General features: G+C 44.5%; 1 protein-coding gene across 1 annotated transcript in view; it reads left to right on the plus strand.

The window, feature by feature from the left end:
• Positions 1-4,705: 4,705 nt before the first annotated feature.
• Positions 4,706-26,794, plus strand: part of meis2b (Meis homeobox 2b) — a gene marked incomplete at both ends in the record, with an annotated part of 30,999 nt that continues 8,910 nt past the window's right edge. The window contains 8 exons of the mRNA XM_083643659.1: positions 4,706-4,717; positions 5,148-5,377; positions 6,052-6,193; positions 6,563-6,613; positions 6,876-6,926; positions 7,015-7,161; positions 14,805-14,919; positions 25,027-25,166. Coding sequence (XP_083499785.1) covers positions 4,706-4,717; positions 5,148-5,377; positions 6,052-6,193; positions 6,563-6,613; positions 6,876-6,926; positions 7,015-7,161; positions 14,805-14,919; positions 25,027-25,166 — 888 coding nt within the window. The remainder of the gene's footprint in view (positions 4,718-5,147; positions 5,378-6,051; positions 6,194-6,562; positions 6,614-6,875; positions 6,927-7,014; positions 7,162-14,804; positions 14,920-25,026; positions 25,167-26,794) is intronic.

The following is a 26,794-nucleotide window of genomic DNA, read 5'->3' on the forward strand; positions in this document are numbered from 1 at the left end:
GCACACACACACACACACACACACACACACACACACACACACACACACACACACACACACACACACACACACACACACACGCGCGCACACCACCCAGGTCTCTGCTGGCCTCCTTTCCCAGCCAGTTCTGACAACGCTAATGATTCTCACTGGGGCACGAGATGACGGGTGACAGAGGCAGCCAGACCAGGGCTGCATGGCTGAGGGTGGAGGGGGGGTGGGGGTGGGGGGGGTGGGGTGGGGGTGGGGGGGTGGGGGGGTAGACGGGGAATTGGAGGGTGAGGAGGGGGCGGGGTTGGGGGGAGCGGGGGGATTACCCGGGTAGAAGAGGAGGTCAAGGATGGTGGTGTGCAGGCCCTCTCTCTGGTGACGCGTCAAGAGGATGCTCCGCTCCCCGGCTAGATGGTAATTTATTACATTTAAAGACAGGCCTGACACCCTGAATCAGCCTCCGTTCAGATCATTGGCTGGCTGAGGTGGTGGGAGGGTGAGGGGGCATGGGTGCGTGGGCGGGGGGGGGGGCGGGGGGAGGTGGGGCGGGAGGTAAACACAAAGGAGGAGAACCGGGGAGCTGAGGAAAGTCCGCGGAAATAATATGCGATGGGAGAAATTTAGCCCCGGGGCATGGTGCATGTTTTGCCTGTTTCCGTATAGTTAGTATATTTATAATTCAAATATATGCCTTTAATAATTCAAGCTGTGCATATCAAAGGAAAGTATGTTTTTTTTATCTAAAAAAAAGTCTAGTGTGCAATATATTGTTTACTCAAGGAAATGTTCTACTTTTTAAGCAAACATTTTATCAATGTGAATAAGCATACAAACAAAAAAAAAACAGAAAAGAAAACATTCACCAAAGACTGATTATATCATATAAACACTGTAACATGATTGCTATTGAAAGTGAAAATGAAAAATCGATTTGAGATATTGATTATTTAGATGAGATGATCTTATTTTTTTCTATTTCATTGCTTCTTTCTTTGTAGCCTAATTCATTTCAACAAGTGGGAAATAATCCACGTGCAGTAGGAGAAGACAGTCAGCTCAAAAACACACAGGATGTTTCTGACCTGGAAAAATAAATAAATAATAAATGACAGAAAGTTAGGTTGAGAGCAGGGGGAGCAGGGAGCAGGACAGCCAGCATAGCACCCACAAAGTTGCACTAATGCACTACTACCATAAATGGTTTTAATGTCAGTGTAAACAAAGAGAAGATGCTGACATGCACTAATTTTAGCTGCCTATAACATTGCAATGTTGAAGCTTTTCAATAGCTTTGTAAATACTGTTCTAAAGAAAGCCTCACGTCTCCCACCCCTCATAGTGACTTACCAATGATGATGAACAGGGAAATGCAGGTCTGTTGATCATTCATCCAGCACTTTCTTTCTTGAGTTTCAGTTTCCTTCACTTTCAGCTCTTAAATTTCAGTTTCATTCACTGTATATTTAAAAACAAATCTCCCAGATTGCATTGCGGCTTACACCCTGAGCCAGTATGACATTATACAGCCTAATGCTGTTCAGATTTGACTGTAAATTTACATCTGTGTTTAACAGTGTACTGAAACAAGTCCAAAATATTGACAATAATATTCACAATAACTAACTGACAATAACACTCATTCGGAACTGGAGTAGCGACTATGTCAATGGAACCCAGTATTATATAATCTTTATAATATTTACTAATAATAGAGCAGTGGGAGAGCATGACCCACACGGACACAATCCATCAACTGAGCATGCAAATGTAACCGACTGATGATGTCATACCCATGACAATCAACGAGTGATGTTATACCCACTGATGATGTCATGCCCCGCAATCCTTGAGTGCTGGCCAGAGCATGCCCAGCCTGGTGGTCAGTGGTGACTGATGATGTCATAGTAGACATTGTGACATCCTCAGTGATGTCATAGACTGAATTGAAACCAGCTCTAATGCCCAGTGGAGCCACTTCCAGACCACAAAGATGGAAGAGTGTGTATGTTTGTCCTGAGTTGCAAGGTGCACCGTTGCTCCACTACTGCCAAAACACTTACACTCACCTATTTTCAGATCAACTGTATCGATCAATGAGGGGAAAACAAGGTGGGTAAACTCACCTTGAATACTTTACCCACCTCTGTATTTACCACTACACCCCCGGTTAACACAATTTTGTCGATCCACTCCTTCCAATTACTTTCTTTGGTTGGACTCGCTCAGCTGACTGCTGAAGTGCCATTGAGCAAAACACTGAAGCACACTTGACCTTCCACCTCCCTGTTGACCAAGAGAAAGGAGAACTGCCCTGCAGCGATCAATACAAATTATTGTTATTATTATTATTATTATTATTATTATTATTATTATTATTATTATTATTATTATTATTATTATTATTATTAATTATTAATAATAATAATAACAATAATAATTATCGTGGTTATATCTTAATTATTTTAGCCTACTTCTAGGCTACATCGTACTGCCATTCGTTTCAGAGGCTACTTGAGGTGGATCTCTTCATGATATTCATATTTTCTGACAGTTCTTCTGCGTCACCTTCTGCCTCATCCAATGCAAAGCGCGCTGAGTGCCAGTGGTGGCTCGTCACAGGCTCCAGCCCTTTATTCAGCTGGAGAGCACAGGGACAGGGGATGTGTCAAGTTTAACGACAGATAAACAGATTAACACCAGAAGTAAGGTGAGTTTTCCTTCAAAATAAAATCATGTATCAAAATGTGTCACTGAGTGTATACTGGAGCTCCCTTTCTATAGCTGCTATACAATTGTGACCCAGATATATGGATTAAAAATAAACAGGTTGATATATATTGCATCATGGCCTTTTCCTAAATATCAGACTATGTCATCCATCCACTGCAGTTTGTCCTAGAGCACATAAAACAGTCATCAAAACTTGACCTTTGCCTGAACCCACAGGTGCAGAGTGGTGCTCAAACGCTCAAGGCTCCGGGGAGCGATACCTCAAACGCAAAAGGCGCGTGACAAAGCGGTGGTCTGAGCAGAGTGAAAACATGTTTGCCGTGTTCTGGGGGGAGGTTTATTAAGCCTGTTTCAGAAAAACTATCAGCGGCACATGATGGTCTGCTGTCTCAGAAGCTTTTCCACCCTGACAAGAATACAACTCAGGGTGAAACACTGAATATCTGTGATTTGTTTGCCATAGAAATGCTCATATTTAAAGACATGATTTGATGTTGGTGCAAGACATTCAGTAGGGCCTATGTGTCTGCCTGCAAAAACCATATGAGTCGAACCATGTGGTTAAACCATCATGTTACCAGAAGGCCCATTCCTGCAACAGCAATGGGGTGTCCATTACCTGCATGTGTCCAGCCGAAATGTCCCAGCAAGGCACACTTTTGAGCTTTGTATTAACAACACCTATCTTGTGTATCTGTCCATCCATAATGAGCAGTTGACAGTTAGCAACATTATTAGTAACAATGTAGAACAATCCTTACAAATACTTCATGTCTTCCATTATGTTGTCTAAGGGGATTTTCACACCATACGCCGAAGCAACGCTCAATCTAAGCTCAACCTACGCTGAACCCACAAGTTTCATTTCGGCGTCCTTGTTAACAGGTGAAGCCGTTCACACCAGCCATGCACGTGTGGCACGCTCAAGCCGCGCTCAAGCGATGATCGTTCAGGATTCCGCGCGTGACACGTGAAGCGTGAAGCTGCCAGGCATAAAGTCAATGGGAGTTGTGGGCGGGTTCAAGGCGTGCCGAGCGAGGCGCTGAGGAAAAGAGAAGGCTTCTTGTTTGACCGGTTAAGCGTCAGCTCAGCTTGAGCCTGCCTCAAGCTTCAGTTCTGCTTATGTTAAGCGCCAGGTGTGAACAAAGGATAGTGTTGAAATTGTTGGCAAGACAAGCTATAATTAGGCTGTTTTATTCCTTTTATTGTTTAATCATTTTAATAGACTAATTGTTTCATATTACACTTTTTTTTAATATATCTGCTTGCTTAGTCTACATTCTATTTAAATTTCCTATCACATTTGCTGCTGCAGACGCGACCTAATTTCCTCATGGTTTATAAGATTTCCTCATATCCTAGCTCTTCAATGTGGATTTTATTTTGAAAGTTCTGACAGGAGGTTGTGCAGTAGGCCTATACTCGGTCTGGCTTGACAGTATGCAGGGGCCGGTTACACCCACCCGCCCGCCCTCTTCCACGTTGTTCCGTCATCAGCATGTCCTGCAGCCAGCTCGCAGACCGGGTCCTATAAGCGCCTTCACAGCCGACCTGTGGACACACCGGGCCGGAGCGGAGCGTGCAGAGACATGGACGCCAGGACAGACTGACAGCACGGGACCGACCATCGGACGACCCCGCTCATCACGTTCCCATGAAAAAAAGGAGATCTGATTCTCGGAGAGCAATTAAAACCACTGGAACTAATATCAAATCCATAGATCACCCAGCGTATCACTGACCGCATGCAGGAGACCCGACAGTTGCCAGAGTTGGCAGTTTGGCACACGTGCAATTGAGGACCGATATGTTACCTCTCTCTTTTTTGTTGGTGAATTCTCATTGATTCACTGCTGTTGAGTAACACGTACTTGGCGCCACCGAAGAGCGGATTATAATTCTCAGTTGGATTTTAAAAGTCATCAAGGCTGCTGCTGAACGACACCAAACTTCTGTTTTACGCGTCTGGAAATTGCGCACGGCGATGGCGCAAAGGGTAGGCTACGTCTAATCTGAGAATTTCTTATCGAATTTTCACTTTTAGGCCTAAATGGTTTTTCTATGATTCTCCCTTTTCCAATAATGCATTTCTATCCAAAAGACAGAGTGAATTAATTGCTTTGTTAAGATTACACTGCATGATAATTATGATGTGGCCTTTACGCACAGGAATATAACAATCTTGTACATTTTAGAAGATATCACAGCCACGCTAGAAGTCCATAGGGATACCAGGTCTAATGAATATGAATTGAATATTATTATGAATTTAATATCTTTGGCCTAAACCACCACTTTCCCATGTTTTACTCTTTTACCGCTTTTGTTGTTTTGGAAGAGAAAGTTTTCCTCGCATGTTTTTTCTCCACTTGAAGTCATCAGTTGCTCAAACCATAACCTTGCTTGCTTACTCTCCCCCGGGGCAGTATGATGAGCTGGCCCATTACGGAGGTGCGATGGACGGAGTCGGGATCCCCACCTCCATGTACGGAGACCCGCATGCGCCCCGCGGTCTGCCGCAGGTGCACCACCTGAACCACGGCCCGCCGCACCCCACGCAGCACTACGGAGCGCACGCCCCGCACAGCATCATGCCCAGCAGCATGGGCAGCGCGGTCAACGACGCGCTCAAAAGAGACAAGGACCAAATCTACGGGTGGGACATATACTATAGCTAATAATACAGCAACAGCAACAACAACAACAACAAAATTGTAAACCAGAAATCAAAGCAGCGTCGTTTTAAGGAGTCCAAATGTTGTATGATTATGAATTAGGTTATTATGATTATTATTTTTTGGCATTTATTTAGCACTCACTTTAATTTCAATACAGACCTCCAGCTCACTGATACAATGTTTTAACGTTAATTTGTACAACACATTTCGTCTCAAAATCACCCATAACTTTTTTTTTAATCGTTTTTCTTAAAACAAGTGAGGCTATAATTGCACATTTCCAATGCAGTTTCACTAGTTTCTGTGATTTTTTTTTTAAGGTCAATATCTTGAAACATGACAAAGGCATGCATAGCGTCAAGAAAATGATTCTCGGCCCGAAACAGGTTTATTTGCATTAGAAACAATTTCAATAGTTGCATAGTTGCACTTGAATTAAAAAAAGCAAGATCCCATGACTCAAGTGGGGGATTTTGATATGTTTGCAGTGGGGAAATCAAACAGGACATGTGTCCTATTATAGCCTATTTTATCCACACAACAATCTTAATGTTAAATGTTATCCGATGCTGCTTTGATGTAAGGCGATAATCTACAGGCCTATCAATAGCAATACCTGCATAATAACACTAACCTCTGGCCTGTGTTGCAGCCACCCTTTATTCCCTCTGCTGGCTCTGGTGTTTGAGAAGTGCGAGCTGGCGACCTGCACGCCCAGAGAGCCCGGGGTGGCGGGGGGAGACGTGTGCTCCTCCGACTCCTTCAACGAAGACATCGCTGTTTTTGCAAAACAGGTGAGCAGAGGCGTTTTGGTTTGGACAGGACAACAACAGTTTTTTTTATACGAGATAAGACAAAGAGACCAGTGTTTCTCCTTTATGGAAAAGTCTCTGCGTCTGGTTTTATTCGCCACAAAACTTCCCAACTAAATTTCTGGGGGGAAACAAGTCAAGACTAATTTGTCCAAAATTATGAATTCAGATTTTATCGGTCACAAAACAGCTTGGAATGGAACATTGCTAATGCTCCCCTGATGTTATTTCGCCATAGGCTTCTAAATAGCCTACATGTCTGTCCATGTCTGTTTCAACTTTCCTAAAAAAAAAAAAAAAAAAAAAATTCTTGCCATAATAATCCTCTCTTGCTCGTCTTTCTCTCCTCAGATCCGAGCAGAGAAACCCTTATTTTCGTCAAATCCAGAGCTGGATAACTTGGTGAGCTTTCTTTCGTTTTGCACGGTGATGCTCTCTGCAGCGGGCCGCCACAGGCTTGTCCCCGGGCGACCTCGAGGAACCATCTAAATTGTAAAACAATAAAGGATAATGGTTTAAATCATGTTGGTAATTAGGCAACACCTATATAGCTACTTGTGCAAGAGCATCTCTTAATTATTCTCCCTCTGTCTCGATAGACACACATGTTGGTTCACTGTGGCAATTTGTGTGATTTTCTTTTTTTAAATCTGTATTTTTTCAGATGATTCAAGCGATTCAAGTTCTACGATTTCATCTGCTGGAGTTAGAGAAGGTAAGCCCTCAACATGCGCTGATTATTTTTAATCCTATATGGCTATCTTGTTCAAATTTCTTTAGACCTAATTAAAATGCATTTTTAGGTGCACGAGCTCTGCGACAACTTCTGCCACCGGTACATCAGCTGTCTGAAGGGCAAGATGCCCATCGACCTGGTCATAGACGAGCGGGACGGCTGCAAGTCTGACTTCGACGACCTCTCAGGATCCTCCACCAACCTCGCAGACCACGTGAGTGCTGTCAGTTATTGAGATGTCCCCATGCGTGATGAAAAGCATGCGAAGGTTATGTCGATGCATGCACTCTTTTTATTTCCAGAAATCTGATGTGTTTTCACATAGCCTAATGCATGTTAGACCAGCATCATTTTTGCACATATTGGACTCCTGCATTTCCCAACAATTTAAATCCCTCCTTTTTACTTAGCCTACAGTACGTTTCATTAGGATATTTTACTTGCAACTGCCACAAGTGTCCCACAAACTGTTAGAATTTCACATTTTAATTCGGTAGCATTTCACATTGGCTTTCGAACCAAAATAAATAAACACAATCAGCAGGCCATTTGAAACCGAATGGACAGAAGTTGATTAAAGTTGTTTATTTTGTTGAAAGTCCATTACTGATTTATGGCGCTGTTATCACAGCCCAGGGCTAATTATGTTTGCTGTTTGATGGCGTGCTGTCCTGCTGGGGGCGCTGTGCGGGCCCGCAGGGGAAGCTTCCATAAAGCATGAGAGGCATGCTTTGTTGACAATAATTAGAATATGGAGAATTCATTGTTTCCTATTTTTGCCTGTAAAATCACATATTTATTTATTTATTTATTTATTTATTTATTTATTTATTTATTAGCAATATGCATAACAAGAAAGAATGGAGCCATCCATTTTGACTTTTTTTAACTGTGCATTTTCACGTTTTCACTGATAAAAAGAAAACAGATAGAATAGACAGTGATGAAGATGATGCGCTGGTGATGGTGGTGATGATCCCTCCAGTGCAAAGTGCAGCTGCCAGTGTGTTTGGTCTTCTCCAGTCCCTCTCAGCCTGGAGTTCCACTGGAGTGCTGAGCCAATAGGATTATTCTTGTTGTTGAGGAGGGGGTCTTTGACAGGCCGCTCCCCCCTGCTGTGCCCTTTACAGAGGCTCTTCCTATTTTTGGCACCTGTGCTGATTTACAAAGAAGCAAATTCAGATGGGAAGTGATTCAAAGTTACAAAATAAACCGTATCAGATCTTACAGAACATCTATAGCATACTAAAAAAAAAAGTATCTGTGACCCTGGTAAACCTGAAGCAAATTTTTATATAAAATGTGGTAACTGAAAATATATAAAATCAAAAGTTTATTTGTTTAAATAATTATGTAAATACGGTTACTATAAACTGAATATAAACTAATCGAGTAGACTTTAAAACACTTTAAGACATTTTACATTGAACTGTTATTGAAAAAACGACATGTAATTGAAATAGATAAAGTCTGGTTTTTGGGTATATCTGATTTCTTTGAGTTAATCGCCAATATCAGCCTTTTATTAGATATCAGCAAGTCATGTTGTCCACCGCCAATCTTATAGAGGTTCCTCCCTGGCCACAGCTCCATAAAAGCAGCCAATAAAACCTGCAATGAATTTTTATTGTCTTTGCACATTTTATTTACTCGTTTAATTGTTCAATAATGTTTTTGGTAAATTAATTGTTCATTTAAAGGCCTAATCTATCCAGCCCCTGCCTCTGCTACGACTGCTATAATACTAAAATAATTTAATAGGTTTCACAGTTTTAGTCTAAATGCTGTTTCAGAGATTTTTCCGTCCTGATAAGGCAATTCTCCACAAAACATCATTTTGTCATTATTTTGCATGGAATTTGGCAAATTTAAAGACCCAAAGTCCAACATAATGTTTTTCTTATTGTTCCTTCAGTTGGATGTTTGAGCTTCACTCTGCAGAATAATCTCTGTGCAGTTTGACACTAAGGGTGTTTACATGTGTCTGCTGAAAGTGAAACGTTTGGAATGTGCTCATTGAAAAATCCAAATTTAGGGGGTGGGCATGATTTGTGACACCACAAATTGTTTGGAATATTGTCCAATACTGTCCAATATTCAACTTAAGTGTCATGTGGAAACTTGAAGCCTCCAGGGCACATTATACATGAGAATGGACTTTGGGAGGCATCATTGTGTCCAACCGGAAAACTTTTTAGATGAGATAATTTTGCATATTCTGGAGCTTTTAAGAGGGAGATATAAGGAGTGTGTGTGTGGGGAGACTTATCAGACATGTTATTATTGAAAGTATAGTCAGTATTTTAGATGCATCTTAATACATGACTTTAGGGGGTCTTCAAAGATAATGAGCAAAAAATATTGGCAGTCGGCAGCTTCACTCTAAAAATATCAGCCTCTGCCTTCAACAACCCACAGGATAGCGGTCTAACCCTGTGCATATATACCCAGTGACTACAATTCTATATATGGATAATACCTTCTGCATTTCCGAGCGACAAACACAGCGTGTGCATGTGTGTGTGTGTGTGTGTGTGTGAGAGAGAGAGAGAGAGAGAGAGAGAGAGAGCCTTGTCCAATGCCCACCAGTTGATGTGACAGGACATTCTCCTGCTGTTTGTGCTGTAATGCCTTCCTGCAGCTGCCTGCATAATAGATGTGGTGTGCTGCTCTCCTCTGGGTGCAGAGACATGCACAGCTGTGTAACCTACATGCATGTTAACCACTAAGTGTAGCGGCGTACCAGGACCTGTTTATCATCCGTGAGGGCTATAAGAGCAGAGTTGCGCCGCTCTTGTGGAGTTTTGTCTGTGAAATAGTCTCATTCGATTTCAGCGTTACATTCATTGTTCCCATAAAGCAATCTCCAGAGTATGCATGGTATGGGTTTTTGAAGTACGATACCGATGGGGATGCATCAGTATAAAAATTTTGGCCAATAACCGATATTGACATCGCTGTTATGGCTGATAATCAATATTTACTGATGTCAATCTGTATAAACATAGACTGATACCGACATGATTGCCGTTGCCGATATATCGTGCATCCCTAACGATAATATTTGGATTGAAGCTGCTGATTGACATTTCTTTCCAACATTCTTTATACTTAAATTCATCAGTTTTCTCAGAAAAAGAATCTGAAAATTGACAAGTATTGTGCATTTCCCTAGAGATTTATACATCTCTGAAACAGCTAACCGATGAATTGGTTTACCCCTAATCGCCATAGTAAGCACATTTTACTTCCCTCCATCTTGCCTGCACGGAGAGCTCCCCAGGAAGTTCTGCGAATGAAGGTAGAGTGGTAGGTATAATGATAGTGATAGTGATAGTGACAGTAATAGTGACACTATAGCAAAACTGCTCCAAATGACATCATTATGACATCATTTGGACCAGGACGTTCTGTGAATGAACAGGGGGAGGAGCTCTCGGCCCAGGCAAGTTGGAGGGAAGTTAAACATTGCTCATTTGCATATACTACCGATTTTGTAATGATGCAATGCTGTTTGAAAATTGGCAAAGTGGCCCTTTAAAGTGATATTGTGTCATGGCCGGGTGGCAGTACTACTACCCAGAGCTATAGAGGAGTCGCGATATCTCCATTCACTCCAATGGACCAGTTTTTGACTCTCAAGAGTTCCCGGAAGTAAGGTTCTGGATTAAGCAGCGCTGTTGAGTTGCAGCAAAATGGACAGTTTGTGATGTACTTTGAAAGGGTTTTTCAAATTGTACACGATCAGCTTTATTTTAGCATTCAAAAGTTGCGCGAGCCTCCTTCCTGGCTATTCATTGGCTACTGAGTCACGCATTTTGGACCTCCGCTGACGCCACTCTCTTACTAGATTGCTCTGGTTCTACCTACAAAGTTACAGGTTTGATCACTGCAGCGATTTCTCCTGCCATAGCGTCTGGTCTAGTCACCTATAATAAGTCGCTGTGTTTAGATAAGATCATCTGGCTGAACGCCTCATATGTAAACATAATGCCAGAGGACGCAGAGTTGTCTAGTATGTGTTTTTCCTGATAAGAGATATAACAGAAACATTTCCTGTTGTAACTGGGTGAGCAGTGAGTCCACACAAGTTTTAGCTGAGAAAATGGCCACAAGTGACAGATTATGAAGTAATAAGACCCAGTTTGATGTGCCTGTGCTGAGCAAATACCCTTTCATTCAGACTATTTGCCATGTTGAGAAAAATGTAATCCTTGTGTACATTTTGATATCCGTCTTTACCCTGCGCTACTTGCTATTTGCTGTGGTGTAGGAATTTAATCTTTGTAGCTGCTAAATGCCTACAATGCAAACAAGCATGGGGAAAAAATGTTTTCTAGATTTCTCTGCACTCCTGTATGAACTTCACGTCCATGAAGACACACCAATCCTGGCTATCCCAGCCCAGTCGCCAGAATACAATGTCGGCATACGTTTCTGCAATCAAAATGCATTGCATATCACATTCATATATACATGAATATTAACATTATACACTTCATAGAGTGATCAACAGTGGAAAAAGGATCTTCTTGGTTTCTTTTTCACTTTTTCACTTCATAGAGTCCCATGTTGAAGTATGTGGCTGGTGCCTAAGCCTTCGTTCACAACATACGCCAAAGCCATGCCAAAGCCATGCTGAAGCTACGCTGAAGCCACGCAGTTTCATTTCGGCGTCCTTGTTAATTAACAGGCGAGACTGTTCACACCAGCCACACGCCACGCCACTCTGAAGCCACTCTGAAGCCACGCTGAAGCCGCGCTGAAGCCGCGCTGAAGCCGCGCTGAAGCCGCGCTGAAGCGATAGTTCAGGATTCTGTTCTATTTTCCAAGCGTGCAGCGCACTGAACCCGAGCTGCCAGGCATCAAGTCAATGCAAGTTGTGGGCGGGGGCAAGGTGCGCCGAGCGAGGAGCTGAGCAAAAGAGAGTGCTTCTTGTCTGACCGGTTTAGCGTGACACTCAGCTTCAGCGTGGCTTTAGCGTGGCTTTGGCATATGGTGTGAACAAAGGCTAAGGGTAGGGCTGGTTTTGGGGGATCTGTTAGCGTCCCCGTCGTACAAGCAAGAGGGTGGCACTATCGCTTGGTACAACAGGGATGTAGGTCAGGGCCCGTATTTATCAAGCTCCCTAGAATTACTCCTAAGAACACTGCTAAGAGTACACTTATGAGCAAAAAAAATCCCAGCCAAAAGCTGCACTTAAAAGTCAGTTATTATGCATCTCACTCCCTCTTTCAGCGAGGTGTAGGACTGAATCCTAAGTGTCAATCTCAGAGCTGATTTACGACAGGTGTGTGTGCCGTAAAGGGAAATGTTGATGACGCAATTCCAAGTACACAGGAATGGCCAATCGCTGAATGGAATCCCTTATGCACGAATATCCTAAATAGAGATGATTCAACAGTGAAATGCACAATGGGAGTGTAGCATATATTCACCAATAATTTCAGAAGAAATTATCAACAAAATAATACAAGATAGCCTACATTGAAAATGACTCAAGAATAAGCTAAATGTTTCCTAATCCACCCAATTTACCTAATCCCACAACTGACTCGAAACTGGTGTGCTGTCAATTGACTACCCTATATAGCCAGGTTCTATAGGCTGTATGATGAGCAAACATGGAATCCAAAAGAAAGCCGAATTGGAGGGAGGATGACACGCTGTGCTTAGTGGAGTTAGTAGAGCATTGCTGCGAAGGGTCAGTGGTGTGATGATGTCCCTAATCAAATCGGTCACATAGATGATGCCCGCTCTGTCTAATCGATATCGTTTGATCAACTGCTCTTTGTCAAATAATTCAAGTACATCCTTCCGCTCTCTGAAGATTCGCGCACGTCTCTGTCTCATGAATGCCATGATGTCAACATTGCCCTGCTGGCAACTCCTAACCACTTAGGACACCTCCTGAGGACTCCTAAATAGCTGGGGGAGTAGGAGTGTTTCCTAGTCTTAAGAAGGTTGATAAAAAGCTTTTATTCTTAAGTGTGAGAGTAGGACTAAATTTCACAAATTCTCAGCACTTACGACTAAAATGGCACTCTGAGACGCTTGATAAATACGGGCCCAGGAGTCGGAGTTGAACACGCAGTCTCAGAGTGCGTGTTCGACTCCCGAGCAAGGAACGTTGTGCTTCTTTTACTTTCGGGTTTTAACCCAAACCCAAAGCATAACCCTAACTTTAACCAAGTTGCTTCGTTGCCTAAAGCAGTGGTTCTCAAATGGGGGTCCAGGGACCCCCAGGGGTCCGTGGCACTTTGCCAGGGGGTCCGCGAAAGGTTTTCAGGAAAATAAAAACTTTTTTTTTTTGCAAAAGCTTCATAGTCCAAAAAAATATATATATATATATATGTATGCTTTAAATGTAAAATGGTTCATGGATTACATTCTAATCTAACAAACATATAAATTTAAAAGTCAAGCACATTACCATGGAAACAAATAAGCTTAGCCCAAAATCACAAATCAGAATGAGGGGGTCCCCAGTATATTTTCTATCTTGTAAGGGGTCCTCGCCTGAAAAACATTTGAGAACCTCTGGCCTAAAGCACCAAGTTGCTTTAGTTGCCTAAACATAACCAAAGCTGTTGTAAGTTGGCAGCAAGGTTTTCAAATTTATATTGATACTGTACATCCCATGGTTTTTGACGGAAAATACCAACGTCTTATCCTGGCGATTGGCTTGGCTATACAGTGGGCCCTCCATTGGGGTTAATTGTATTTTAACAGATGGGGTGTGAGGAGGGAAGACCTTCATTCTCTTGATAAACGTAGAGACACATGGCAGCTCTTTGAATAGCTGGCTATACAGACACGATGTAATTACTGTGTGCCCGGGTAAAAGAGAGGGGCCGTCGTTGAGAGGCCTCACTCACACTGCGCCATTGTCCCCGTGCTCCTTCCTGTCATGTGCTGAGCTCTTCATCTGATCGCCATCCGGCAAACAGCTGACGCCAAGAGGTTGAAGAGGAAGATCTGCTGTTTGGTTTCAGGCTTATGGCCGTCTGAGTGGTCCTGACCGACCCAATAAATAGAGCGTTTCTCCCCAAGAGTCGCAGAAGCAGCCGAGACACCGGAGGGTTCACACGCTACTGGGGTTCTGATCCATTGCCTTGCCTCTTGCTGCTAAACATATACTTTTTGCACCACATTTAAAGAGACATTTTAGCGAGAATGGTAATGTAGTTTTGTGTTTCTCCGTCGGTTCGTTTCTCATTCAGATTGTGATTTAGGCTTTAAACGTTTTCAGGTCCGTTTTCAGTTCGTTTTTGTATACGGCTTGAATGTGTTTGCTAATGCCATTCAAACTGGTTTGAAATGAAAGCATGATGCTATCTTCGGGTGCTACTAGCCTGTTCTTCTCATTAATCGGTTTATTTCTTTACTTTGGATGTCCGGGTTTCTTCTGTTCTTTGTTTTCGATGCACCTCCGCTCATTGACAAAGGTTCTGGGTCCTTCTGTGTTTCATTCTGGAGTTTTTGGTGGAGTTTGTTGTGTAAAGGGTTAGGGTTAGGTTAAGGGAACTCATAATTCCATCCGTCCATGCTGCTCTACCGTCCCACTGGATGTCCTGTTTTACTCTTTTTCAACACCTTTTAGAGTGTTTCGGTGATGTACACCATAGTTCAGTGTTTCTCTGTTGTTGTTTTTTTCCCATTGTCTTTTTTGTAGAATTTTTAAAATGCTAATCACACCACACTGCTGTCTTTGGGGGGGAAACAGCATAATGGACCTCATACTGGATCTAACTGGACCCTTCCTCCATTTTTTCTCTCTCTCTTCCCTCTCCTCTCTTCTTCTCCGCTTCCTTATCTCCTGTCTCCTGGTGTGTGGACCTCTGCCTGACCTCCCAGAACCCGGCGTCCTGGAGAGACATGGACGACGCCCACTCCACGCCCTCAGTGGGCACCCCGGGACCGTCCAGCGGGGGACACGTCTCCCAGAGTGGAGACAACACCAGCGATCTCGGTAAGAGACCCTGCAGCCCTCCTCTGTGATCCATATCAAAGGTTTGACTTGCCGGTGACCTCTTACTCCAAGGCATGGGCCGTGCCTGCTTCTTTAAAAAAAGAAAACGGGGGAGGGGGGAGAGGAGGGGTGTGTGATCTTACCTCATCTAATCATTGCATCTTAATTGCATTGATAAAGCAGATAATCTAAGGTTAAAGAGGGTAGCTGCTGCAGGCATTAGCCTAGCTCATGTCACGTCACTGTTTTTGTTTTTCTCTCTCTCTCGAGTAATCCGAGTATATCACCAAAAAGGACGTTTTCAGAAAAGATTGATGCTTGTTTGCGTATTGATACCCGTGCATTTTTTAAAAAAATGATCGAGATCTGGAGCACACTAGTAAATTTAGAAATTTACTCTGGTGCAAACAGAGACTGACGTTTCGACACTCACAACAAGTGCCTTCCTCAGAGTCGAAAACCAAAACCATGCGCTTTTTCTTTATACACAGTGAGGTTTTAACCGATTTTAAGTGCTCACGGCGCGTCATTAAACCCAACTCATTCGACAATAAATCACACAATGTAAACTTTCAGTTCAAGTAAGAAGACCAAAAGTGTTATGTGGATTTGCCCTGACAGCAGCAGCAGCCAGCTGAATGAGTCTCTCTCAGCTTTATTAGTGTGGGTTGGACTTGTTAATTACAGCTCCGTTACCAGTAATGGAGAGATTGTGTGAGTTTATTCAAGTCGTCTGATTGGTGGGTTATTATTGTCTGCTGTGATGCAGCCAGGCCCTGGCCTTCTTGTGGCGCCCTGCTATTCCTGCAGTCAATGTGATTTCTGATGTGCTAATTGGAGGCTATAAGGGTTTTATGGCTTGTTTTTGTTTTTCTCCCCCTGTGGCCGCAGTAAAAATAGAATGGACTTTAAAGCAACTTTCCACCCTCTGCCCATCAGGCATCAATGAGCAGAACAATAGGAGGATGCTTTGCAAGACAAGAGAAACTCTGAGGATTAAGAGACAATCAGAAACAGATCAAGGCTTCTTCACTTTGATTGCGCTTTTGAAATCATCTGAGTTATCTCAGACACTTTGCTTCGTAGAGAGAGAGCGTGATGCGAGTGTTATGATGCGTCCAAATTCACCCGTTCAGCACGTGGCCCCCGAGTTGTACGTGGATGAGAGCGGAGAAACTCCGCGGCGTGAATAGCTTCTTTTCCTTGAGGCTTTTTTTAAACAGCAGTGGGGGGAAAACCCAAGGTCCATGGCCTTTTGACCTGGGAGAGAATGCATAGAGGATAGGGGGGGGGTGCTCTGTGCCCCCCGTGGGGATGGAAGCACAGAGCACTTTATGTATAGAGGAACAAAGGAGAAGAGGAGGCCAGAATGATCAGAGCTCCGCTTGCTGCTGCAGGATCTGCGGCATGCTACCTGCTGCTTCTCCCTGGGCCTCCAAGCCCTGTTTCCAGCCTATTCTCATTCTAGGGAAGAGTCAAGTCAACCAAAGAACTTGAATGGATATAGGAAGGGCACTTACTGGCGTTTCATGCTAATCTCGTTAAGCTAATATGGCCCCCGTAGAATGTTGTCATTCAGATATGGGGATTTGCTGTGTGTTGTGTGTGTATGAAGTACTTGTATGTGTTCAAAACAGCTGCCGCTCAAACGGCCAAACGATGCCTTTGCCATGGCAACGCGTGAGCTGTCTGCGTCTCCAAGGCTCGCAGCGACGCAGACAGCTCATGTGTTACCATGGCTTGTGGAGTCCAAGCCAAACCTCTCCATGGCAACGTTATTATCTACGGTGCCCATTTCGAGTGCCAAATGACAAAAAGAAAGATGATTTTGAAAGGGCAATTTCCATTCGGTTTATTTACTAGGCGGCAACTTGTTTGAAAGTAAATAAATAAAAATGACTTCAATAACCAGAATCATGCCGTCAGTAAACTGCATGGCATAGATGGTTTGTCATAGGCTCTTAAAGGATAAGTTCACAGAAAAAATTTAATTCAGTCATTATCTACTCACCCCCATGCCGGTGGAAGGACGGGTGATGTTTTTTGGTTCACAAAACAGTCCTGGATTTGCACAGCGAAACACCATTGTAGCATTCTCCTAAACAATTGAAGTGGATGGTGACCAACTTTCAAACAAAACAACAAGAAGAAGCAGCAACAACAACAACAACAACACCAACAACAACAACAACAACAGAAAAACACTTGTCTGGCATGATCCAAATCTCCAGTCACCCTTACACACAGTTTTTAGCTGAAATCTTCACTGTAGCCGTGAAATGTCGAGCAGGAAGAAGAAGAAGAACAGGGGCAGCTACAATGAAGATTTCAGCTAAAAACAGGGTGTCAAGTCAACTTGACATCTCGGGGCTTCTAAGACTTGGATTATGCCATTGTACTTTAAAAAAAATCCTCTAATTTTATTTTATTTTATTTTATTTTATTTTATTTTATTTTATTTTATTTTATTTTATTTTATTTTATTTTATTCCATTTGAAAGTAGGTCACCATTCACTTTTAGAAGAATGCTGTGTTTTGCTGTCAAACTCCACAAATGTTTTGTGGACTAAAAAACGTCCCCCGCCCTTCCATCAGCATGGGGGTAAGTAGATAATAACTGCATGTTCATGTCTGGGTTGTATTTTTGCTTGGCTGTGGGCAGAGAAGTGACTTTACCTGAAACCAGAATTTCATTGCGGCAAATAGAGCGAATCTACAACGTCTCAATCAGGGGGGATGGGACACTGTTTGTGATTTAGTCTGATGAAAAGAGTGTCTTTTCATATAAAACTCTTACCTTGTTTAGCTTTAAGTTCTGTGATGTACACACTTAGACGATAAGAAGGAAACTGGGATCTTACGTTAGCAACAGCGAGCCTGGAGATGACCAAGGCTCTTCAAAGCACCTGCTACTGTGAGTGGAGGAGGGAAACCATTGTCTACTGGACATTACATTCACACTGTAGGGCTTTAGCTGACGCAGTTGTCCAGAGACTCAATCTGTGCCCTTTTGATTGATATAGTACTTACATTAAGAGCTCCATTACAAGCAGAAAGGATTGGAAGCATCAGTTATACTGTCCTCATAATATTCCTGTGAACATAAAATGAGCATGTATTATATATATATATATATATATATATATATATATGTAGTTTATTCCACCTTTGACAAGCCTGAAACGATAATGTTTTTACCTAGCCCTCATTGTGGCTTTGGCTGACGTGACATAATTTGTGCCCGCAGTTATTCTCGTATCAACAGAATTCTATCGCTCACCAAATGGAGTCGCTCAAAAATAGCTCTCGGTTTCTTCATGATGTACATTATAACATAACGCAAAAGGCTTTTGTCAATGGTGTCATACAGTACATAGCCAACCAGCAGTAAGTCAGTCAGTCACTGCAGATGTCTGATGTCTGGGGGGGTCTGATGAAACATCTTCAAATGCACTGTCTTATGGGTGCGCTGAAGTGGCGGCTTGGCGTGACCACAGCTAGTTGATACTAGCATGCGCCATGTGGCTGGCGGTTTGGGATATGGCGGGGGTCTTCCTCTCTGTGGAGTTAACCAATAGGCTTCTAAGTCTTTGGTTGTTGCCTTGTAAGCTGTGTGATATGCAGAGGCTGGGGTCTCTTTGATACCTCAACCCCCCCCGGGGTGACTGCTGTTGACCGCAGCTAAAGGGGCTGAGCTATCTAAGGAATGTTTGGATGGGGGGATGGGGAGGGGAGGGGAGGCTTGGTATGTCCATCACAAAGACAGAAATAAAACAAAAGAGAACAGGAATGACTGGGAAAAAGATCCCGGTGCTTGTGTTGGGGGGGGCGAAAAATGATGGAATGCAAAGAACAGGATGTGTTGGTATCTTTTTTGTCACATCTATCCAGAGTCCACGGGGAGGAGGAATGTGGTGGAGGTGGTGATGGTGGTGATGGTGGTGACATGCCGATGACATCACAGCTCAGTGACACCGCAGGGTAATGCTGTGGAGCTCAGATTGTTTGTTCTTTGAAGGTGGGAGGTGGTGGGAGGAGAGAGAGGACAGAGGGAGGGCAGAGAGGAGAAGATAACTGATGGATGTAGAGAGAAATATAGTACTTGTGTACATTGTTGTTGGAGAAGGTTCAGTGCTCTGTAGGGCTGCATGGGTATCAGTGCTGATACCTTTAAGGTATCGACTGAAATAACCCAGTACCAAGTAATAGCAAAACTTCTCCAGTCAAACAATACCTGCATTTGATCATTTTTGTACACAGATCTAGAAAAAAAATCCCTATATGTATGGTTTGCTCGCAGCCAATTGGTGCTCTTCGATCTAATGTGACATGTGATTGGCCGACTGCCGCACCTCTTCAACCAATACAGTCTGTGGTGGGGAAGCCCAGCGCGGTGTAGGCTATGTGAGGGAGGCGACACTTCACCGTGCCAAGATAAAAAAAAAGGCGGAGCTGCGCCTCTGTGGAAAACCCCTGGATCTCTGCACCAAGATGGCAGCAGCCAAAACGTCAAACCCGCGGCTTCAAAACGGGAGTCCACAAACCCAGAGGTGACGTCACACTGACTCCATCTCTTTTTACAGTCGATATTTGGAGCCGCCAATGTGCAAAGTTACTTAGTCCGGCTTTAAACAAGCACATCTCTAAATGAAGGGGTAAACAGCTTGCACGGATCAGTTCTAATCCTCATGATCAACTCCTCACACGGAGGATTCCCCGCGTGTTGGAGACCTTCCAGACTGCTCCAGTCAAAGCTGTGTATCATGTGTTGGAGACCTTCCAGTCTGCTGGTCTGCTGCATTCAGAGCTGTGTATCATGTGTTGAAGACCTTCTGCTCCATTCAGAGCTGTGTATCATGTGCTGAAGACCTTCCAGACTGCTCCATTCAGAGCTGTGTATCATGTGCTGAAGACCTTCCAGACTGCTCCATTCAGAGCTGTGTATCATGTGCTGAAGACCTTCTGCTCCATTCAGAGCTGTGTATCATGTGTTGAAGACCTTCTGCTCCATTCAGAGCTGTGTATCATGTGTTGAAGACCTTCTGCTCCATTCAGAGCTGTGTATCATGTGCTGAAGACCTTCCAGACTGCTCCATTCAGAGCTGTGTATCATGTGCTGAAGACCTTCCAGACTGCTCCATTCAGAGCTGTGTATCATGTGTTGAGACCTTCTGCTCCATTCAGAGCTGTGTATCATGTGTTGAAGACCTTCTGCTCCATTCAGAGCTGTGTATCATGTGTTGAAGACCTTCTGCTCCATTCAGAGCTGTGTATCATGTGCTGAAGACCTTCTGCTCCATTCAGAGCTGTGTATCATGTGCTGAAGACCTTCCAGACTGCTCCATTCAGAGTGGTATATCATGTACTGGAGACCTTCCAGACTGCTCCATACAGAGCTGTGTATCATGTCCTGAAGACCTTCTACTCCATTCAGAGCTGTGTATCATGTCCTGAAGACCTTCTACTCCATCCAGAGCTGTGTATCATGTCCTGAAGACCTTCTGCTCCATTCAGAGCTGTGTATCATGTCCTGAAGACCTTCCAGACTGCTCCATTCAGAGCTGTGTATCATGTCCTGAATACCTTCTACTCCATTCAGAGCTGTGTATCATGTCCTGAAGACCTTCTGCTCCATTCAGAGCTGTGTATCATGTCCTGAAGACCTTCCAGACTGCTCCATTCAGAGCTGTGTATCATGTCCTGAAGACCTTCTGCTCCATTCAGAGCTGTGTATCATGTGCTGAAGACCTGCTTCATTCAGAGCTGTGTATCATGTGGTGGAGAGACCTTCTGCTCCATTCAGAGCTGTGTATCATGTGGTGGAGAGACCTTCTGCTCCATTCAGAGCTGTGTATCATGTGTAATAAGGGGAGGAGCAGCAAGGTGTCAGCAGTGATGGATCAGGGCCCTGCTGAGCTCATTAGACAGGCCGCGCTGGCTTTGCATCCCTGATGCAGCCGCAGATACGGCAATCAGTTCTGCTAGCTACTCTGCACTCTGTCTTATGGACACACCATCCTCGCCTGCTTTGCCCAATCTAACGCTTTATCCAGAGCTACAGAGAGCCAAGCCTGTAGAGCAGGAGAGGAGAGAAAAAGAATTAAAGAAAATATGACAACATCTTATTTGGATAGTCCGCCTACCAAGAGTCTACAGAGTATTTGTAACATTTCAACAGCCTATTAGTTGACGTTCAACAATGCAACTGTTTCACTTTGTCTGTAGATGTTTGTCTGTAGATGTTCCAGATTCCACACAGCACACACCTCATTCTCAGTACCTGGAGCTAAATATTCTGAGAATAAGGTATGCATGTTCAGTTCATGAATTGTCATACTCTATATACTATATAGAGTATGACAATTCATGTACATAGTACCTTATTCTCCGAACAGATTATCTATATAGTATATAGATAATCTGTTAACCATCTTCAGACAAAGAGAATGGCCTGAATTGTTGAATGGCATCTAATAAGCTGTTGAAATGTTACAAATACGACGTAGACTGTTGATGGACTATCAAAATATAACGTGCTCCCGAAAATATATAAGAGAGGGGCAAAGAATCAGAACCGGATTTACTGTATGTTTATTGGCCAAGTATACGTTTGCAGTAAATCTGATTTGGTGGGTTGCCCATATAGGTCACACAAAACATGTATAGGCACTATAAAAATTCAAGTCGAAATTTGTGGAATAGGTCTCTGACTGAGAAGGAGATATAATAACAGATAACAGATATAATAGGGATGCACCGATATGAAAATTTTGGCCTATTGCTGTTATGGACGATAATAACCAATATTTACTGATGTCGATATGATCTGTATGAAAAACAAGTTTCTATGATATAAAAAAAAAATACATACTGAAAAACACGTAAACACTGAATTTGAAAAAATGGTGTCTTTTTTTATTTCAAAAAACATTTGGAAAACCACATAAAACATACTGTAGATTTACCACATTGTTTCCTCTCAATCTGAACATTTTGGCCGATACAATAACCAACGTTAACAACACTGCTGTTTTTTTTGCTCAACAGACCAATACCGATATATTTTGAAAAATTGCTAACATCAGCCGATACCGATATATCGTGCGTCCCTAGATCTAGAGAACATTTCTGAGTGTTTTGAACGCCGCAAGGAATGGTAAAAATCTGTAGGCGGCACAAGGTGGCATGGTCTAAACAGAGAAAAAATAAGGCATATAACTATATAACGACACAGCCAGAGCACAGCTGAGTGTAGGTAGAAGACTCCTCTTCATATCTTAGGGTGCTGTTTTTTCTTCTTCTTCTTCTTCTTCTGAGCCCCGGGGCAATACTGCAGCCTTCCCTGCGGCGATGCCCACCCCCCCTCCTCCCCCCCTCCTACCCCCCTCGGGTGTCACGCGTGTGCAGACGCTGGGGGGGTGTGGAGGGCTGGGGAGGGGGCATGGGAGCCTTGCACGGCGAGGACTTTGAGAGTGCATCGTCACACTGCCTAGATTGGCTGAGTTGCCGGGGAACAGTCAGAAGCGATTAGTGTAGCGGAGGATCTGCCCCGCGGCCTTCCCCTCTGTGGAGCACAAGAAAGAGGGGATGAGGAGACGAGGTGGACCGGGGTGGGGCGGGGGGTGGGGGGCCCGTGCCTTCCTTAGATATAATTAAGCCGGTCGAGTCCTGTTTGTTCTTTCTTTCTTTCTTTCTTTCTTTCTTTCTTTCTTTCTTTCTTTCTTTCTTTCTTTCTTTCTTTCTTTCTTTCTTTCTTTCTTTCTGTATCGGCCGATGTTCGTCACTATAGCAGTTATTGGTCCAATGAGCAAAATAACAGCGATGTCAATATTGGTTATCGGTATCAGTTAAAATGTTCATATTGAGAAGAAACACTGCAGTAAATCTGTGATTTATCGACTTTTCCAAATGCTTTGGAAACAAAGAAAGACATTACTTTTTCAAATTCACACGTGTTTTTCAGTATACATTTGATTATCATAGAAACTTGATTTTATACAGACCACATTGACATCGGTATCGGTTATCGGACACAACAGCAATTTATGTTAATATTGCTTATCAATATTGGCAAAAATTCTCATATTGGTGCATCCCTATTTTCTTTCTTTCTTTCTTTCTTTCTTTCTTTCTTTCTTTCTTTCTTTCTTTCTTTCTTTCTTTCTTTTTTTCTTTTTTTCTTTCTTTCTTTCTTTCTTTCTTTCTTTCTTTCTTTCTTTCCTTCTTTCAGCCTTTAACTGTCGGTTCATGAAAGGATAGAAAATGGAAGATGACTATAATCTAAAATTCAACTGATCTTTACTCCAGTGTTTATCATCAGGGCGGCTGCCCTTTAATTTATGCAACTATATATTATGGATTTGCCCTTTATTATGATATCAGATATGCAACACTTGCGTCAGTTAGAACCCCCCATCACCCTCTCTCTCTCTCTGGATCAGCAAAGTAATTAAATCTAAAAACCTTTGGGATGATTGTTGGATGATTGTAATCATGTTGCAACCTAACGTGTTTCTAGACAGGAAATGACATGTCCTGTATAAAATGCTCCTTCCTTCCATCCTCAGGCCGAGGTCATTTTTCAAGAATTTGTTCTTAGCTGATGCAAACATTAAATCAAATGTAAATACAACTTTCTTCATGCACTCTGAAATGAACTGAATAGGGGACAAAACAACATATTCAGACTGTATAGAGGACAGAGACGGTGCCAACCCTTTACCCTGCCCTTGACTCGGAGCTGGACACCATCCGTCAAAACTCCCACAACCCCCCCAAGCCCCGCCCCCTCCAACACATACTTTTTAATGTCAATATTCATTAGCTGAAATATTTATGCATGAATATGGCTCATATAGGGCGCGTTTGATTGATGCATCCCCAAAAACAAAAAGACAGGCTCGGGCAAATCTTAAGAAAAGTAGGCCTTCCTGTCCCGCCTCGGGGGAGGAGTCTCTCAGATGCATTATTCACATGCCCTCCAGGCAGGCTTTCAAGGCTTCTCTGCCCCGAGGGCAAGAAAAATAACCACCGCTGTTAAAAGTAAATCATCTCGGCTGATGCACAATTAATGGCGGAGCGGGAGCGAGCGGAGTGCCCCTTGTGCTGCGAGAGGGAGGGAGAGAGAGGGCATGGGTAGCAGAGAGAGAGAGAGAGAGAGAGAGAGAGAGAGAGAGAGAGAGCACGGGTAGCAGAGAGAGAGAGAGAGAGAGAGAGAGCACGGGTAGCAGAGAGAGAGAGAGAGAGAGAGAGAGAGAGAGAGAGAGAGAGAGAGAGAGAGAGAGAGCACGGGTAGCAGGGGTGGAAACCTCAGCTTAAAGGCAGCCTCCTGCCTCGAGCTGCGCTAGCTTCCCGCAGGAATCAAACGGGGGAAGCACGCTAATGGTGGGGATGCTAGCTGAGCGCCCGGCGTGACGCTAGCTGTGTTACAGACAATCCGACACAGACGTTTTCGGGGAGGAGAGCGGGGGAAGGGGGAGGCGGGGGGGTCAGTGAACACAGGGGGGCGTGAGCGTGATGACTGCACCCCCCGCCGACCCACCCACCCACCCACCCACCCACCCATCCATCCACCCACACTTCTGCCAAATGAGCGACCTCGCTTTCAACATCAAACAACAAGGGGGTTTGATGTTATTATATAGCTTCATACTTCACGCACGGGCTAGACTTTTTTCTTGTTTTTGTTTTTGTTGTTGTTCGTTAGCCTTATTTCAAACAGAGGCCCGTGTATATAAACAAGAGCGCGGAGGGAGCATCGAGTCCGACCGCGGTTTCGAGCGTTGGTTATTTCATGTCAGGCGCGCGGCGTGCCCTCCCTCGCAGTCATTACCTCATGTCAAACGCGTGCCTCAGATTGAGTTAATAGCTCTCGCTTTTATTCAGAGCCCGTCGCTACGAACTCCTCTCTTCGTTAGCCGGCGGCCGGGGAGCGAGGCGAGGAAGGTGAGAGGAAGGGATCTGGTGCGATCTCCCGCGGCCTCTGCCTTTTCACCAAGAAGCTAGGCGACGGGCCGGCTGCAGTGAAGCTCTTCTGGTAACGTGACTCCCTCTCTTTACCTCCCCCCCATCCTCCTCCCCTCCCCTCCCCTCGCCCCCGATGGCAGGAGACGGCCTGGACAACAGCCTGGCGTCACCGGGCACGGGAGACGAGGACGACCAGGACAAGAAGAGACAGAAGAAACGAGGCATCTTCCCCAAAGTGGCCACCAATATAATGAGAGCGTGGCTCTTCCAGCACCTTACGGTAAGGGGATCCACCCCGGGTCTCGTTAACGTTCCCCGGCCGTCACTGCGTTCAGGCGGTGGCTTGTCGTAGACTCAAAGCATAACACTCCCCCCGACCCCCATGCCTGATGTTTCTAGCAGCAACAATCCTACGACAATGTCACATAACGCCGGGCTCAGCGGTTATAGCACTGTTGCCTCACAGCATGAAGGTCCCGGGTTCGAACCCCCGGGCGGTCCCAGGACCTTTCTGCGTATATGTTCACCCTGTGTTCGTGTGGCTTTCCTCCCACGTATGTTAAGGGGTAAGACTCCTGTCAGTTGCCCCTGACCAAGGCACTGGCAATGGAACTGGAGTTGGTCCCCGGGCGCTGCACTGCGGCTGCCCACTGCTCCTAGTCCTAGGAAGGTTCCTAGTAGAGGATGGGTCAAATGCAGAGTATACAAATACAAATGAATGAGACGATCGTGCTGTCTCACCACGGCCTCTCCATCAGTCCAGACTTCTTTGAAACGATGCCTCTTTGCTCAGGAATGCTGCGCTTCCCAAAGGCATCTGGAGGCGAAGTTCATCTTTGTTCCATTGTAAGCCAACGGCGCAAAGGAGAACTCGAGTCTAAAGATCCTTTTTCCCCCCAAAAACCGTCCCGAGAAATCGCCGTCACAAGCGCCTTCGTTCAGAACCGGGGGTTCAGAGGGGGGTGAACAAGTCCCCCACCTTTTATCCGAGGTCCCCAAAAGATAGCACCTCTCCCGGCTCTCAGATGTCCTATATAACCCCGCACTTGTTTAGTTAGTTAAAAGGGCCCCACACAGGTCCTGTACTGAGAGTAATCCCTTCCTCCAGAGCCCACCTTTAAGATGTCCCAGATCAAAAAGGAGCGTAATTGAATGATCCGCTCTCTGTTCCCCGTTCCCCTTTCAGGTCTAATTTGTGAAGCACGAGTGTTTTGCCGTGGCAGGATGTGTCTGTGCAAAGGGTGCGAGGGGACTTTGGCCTCTGAAAGGCCTCTTGCAACACCCAGGCGATCAAGCATTCAGCGCCGCTGGAGGGTGTGAGAAGGAGCAGGATTATGTTTTGTTACACGTTACGTGTGAGTGAGGCGGAGGGGGGGGGGGGCGGTGTTCTCTCCACTGCTAGCCTTAGCCTCCATGCTTTTGTAGTCCGTTCTGAAGACCCTTAAAAGATCCTCTTCTGAGGAAGCTATAGAGAAAGCAGCTGTGAAAGGTTTAGATTCATTATACGATTCGTTATCGGCCCGTTTAGCCCGGCCGTAACGGTTGGTTTCCACGCGACCCCCGCGTCTACCCTCGTTCAAAGATCGCCGTTCCGAGTTCCATTTTTTTTTGCGACGCGGGATTGGGAATCCGCTGCTGACGTGTCGAAACCGTGCGAGTGGTTGTTTTCTTTTTCTTCTTTTGCGTGTTTTGATTTTTAGCGGGGGGGGGGGGGGGTTCTTATCTGGAGGAACCTCCAGGGGAGCACGGGGAGAACATGCAAACTCCACACAGAAAGGCCCTTTTTGACGAGCCCACCTGGGCACCGTAGGCACTGAGGACATGGGAGTGGAGGACACACCCTCGGTGCCAACAGCGTCCCAGTCGGGAATCGAACCCAGGACCTCCTTCCTGTGAGGTGACAGCGCT

The sequence above is a fragment of the Poromitra crassiceps genome, assembly GCF_964638095.1.
Source record: "Poromitra crassiceps genome assembly, chromosome: 9".
Taxonomy (NCBI): domain Eukaryota; kingdom Metazoa; phylum Chordata; class Actinopteri; order Beryciformes; family Melamphaidae; genus Poromitra; species Poromitra crassiceps.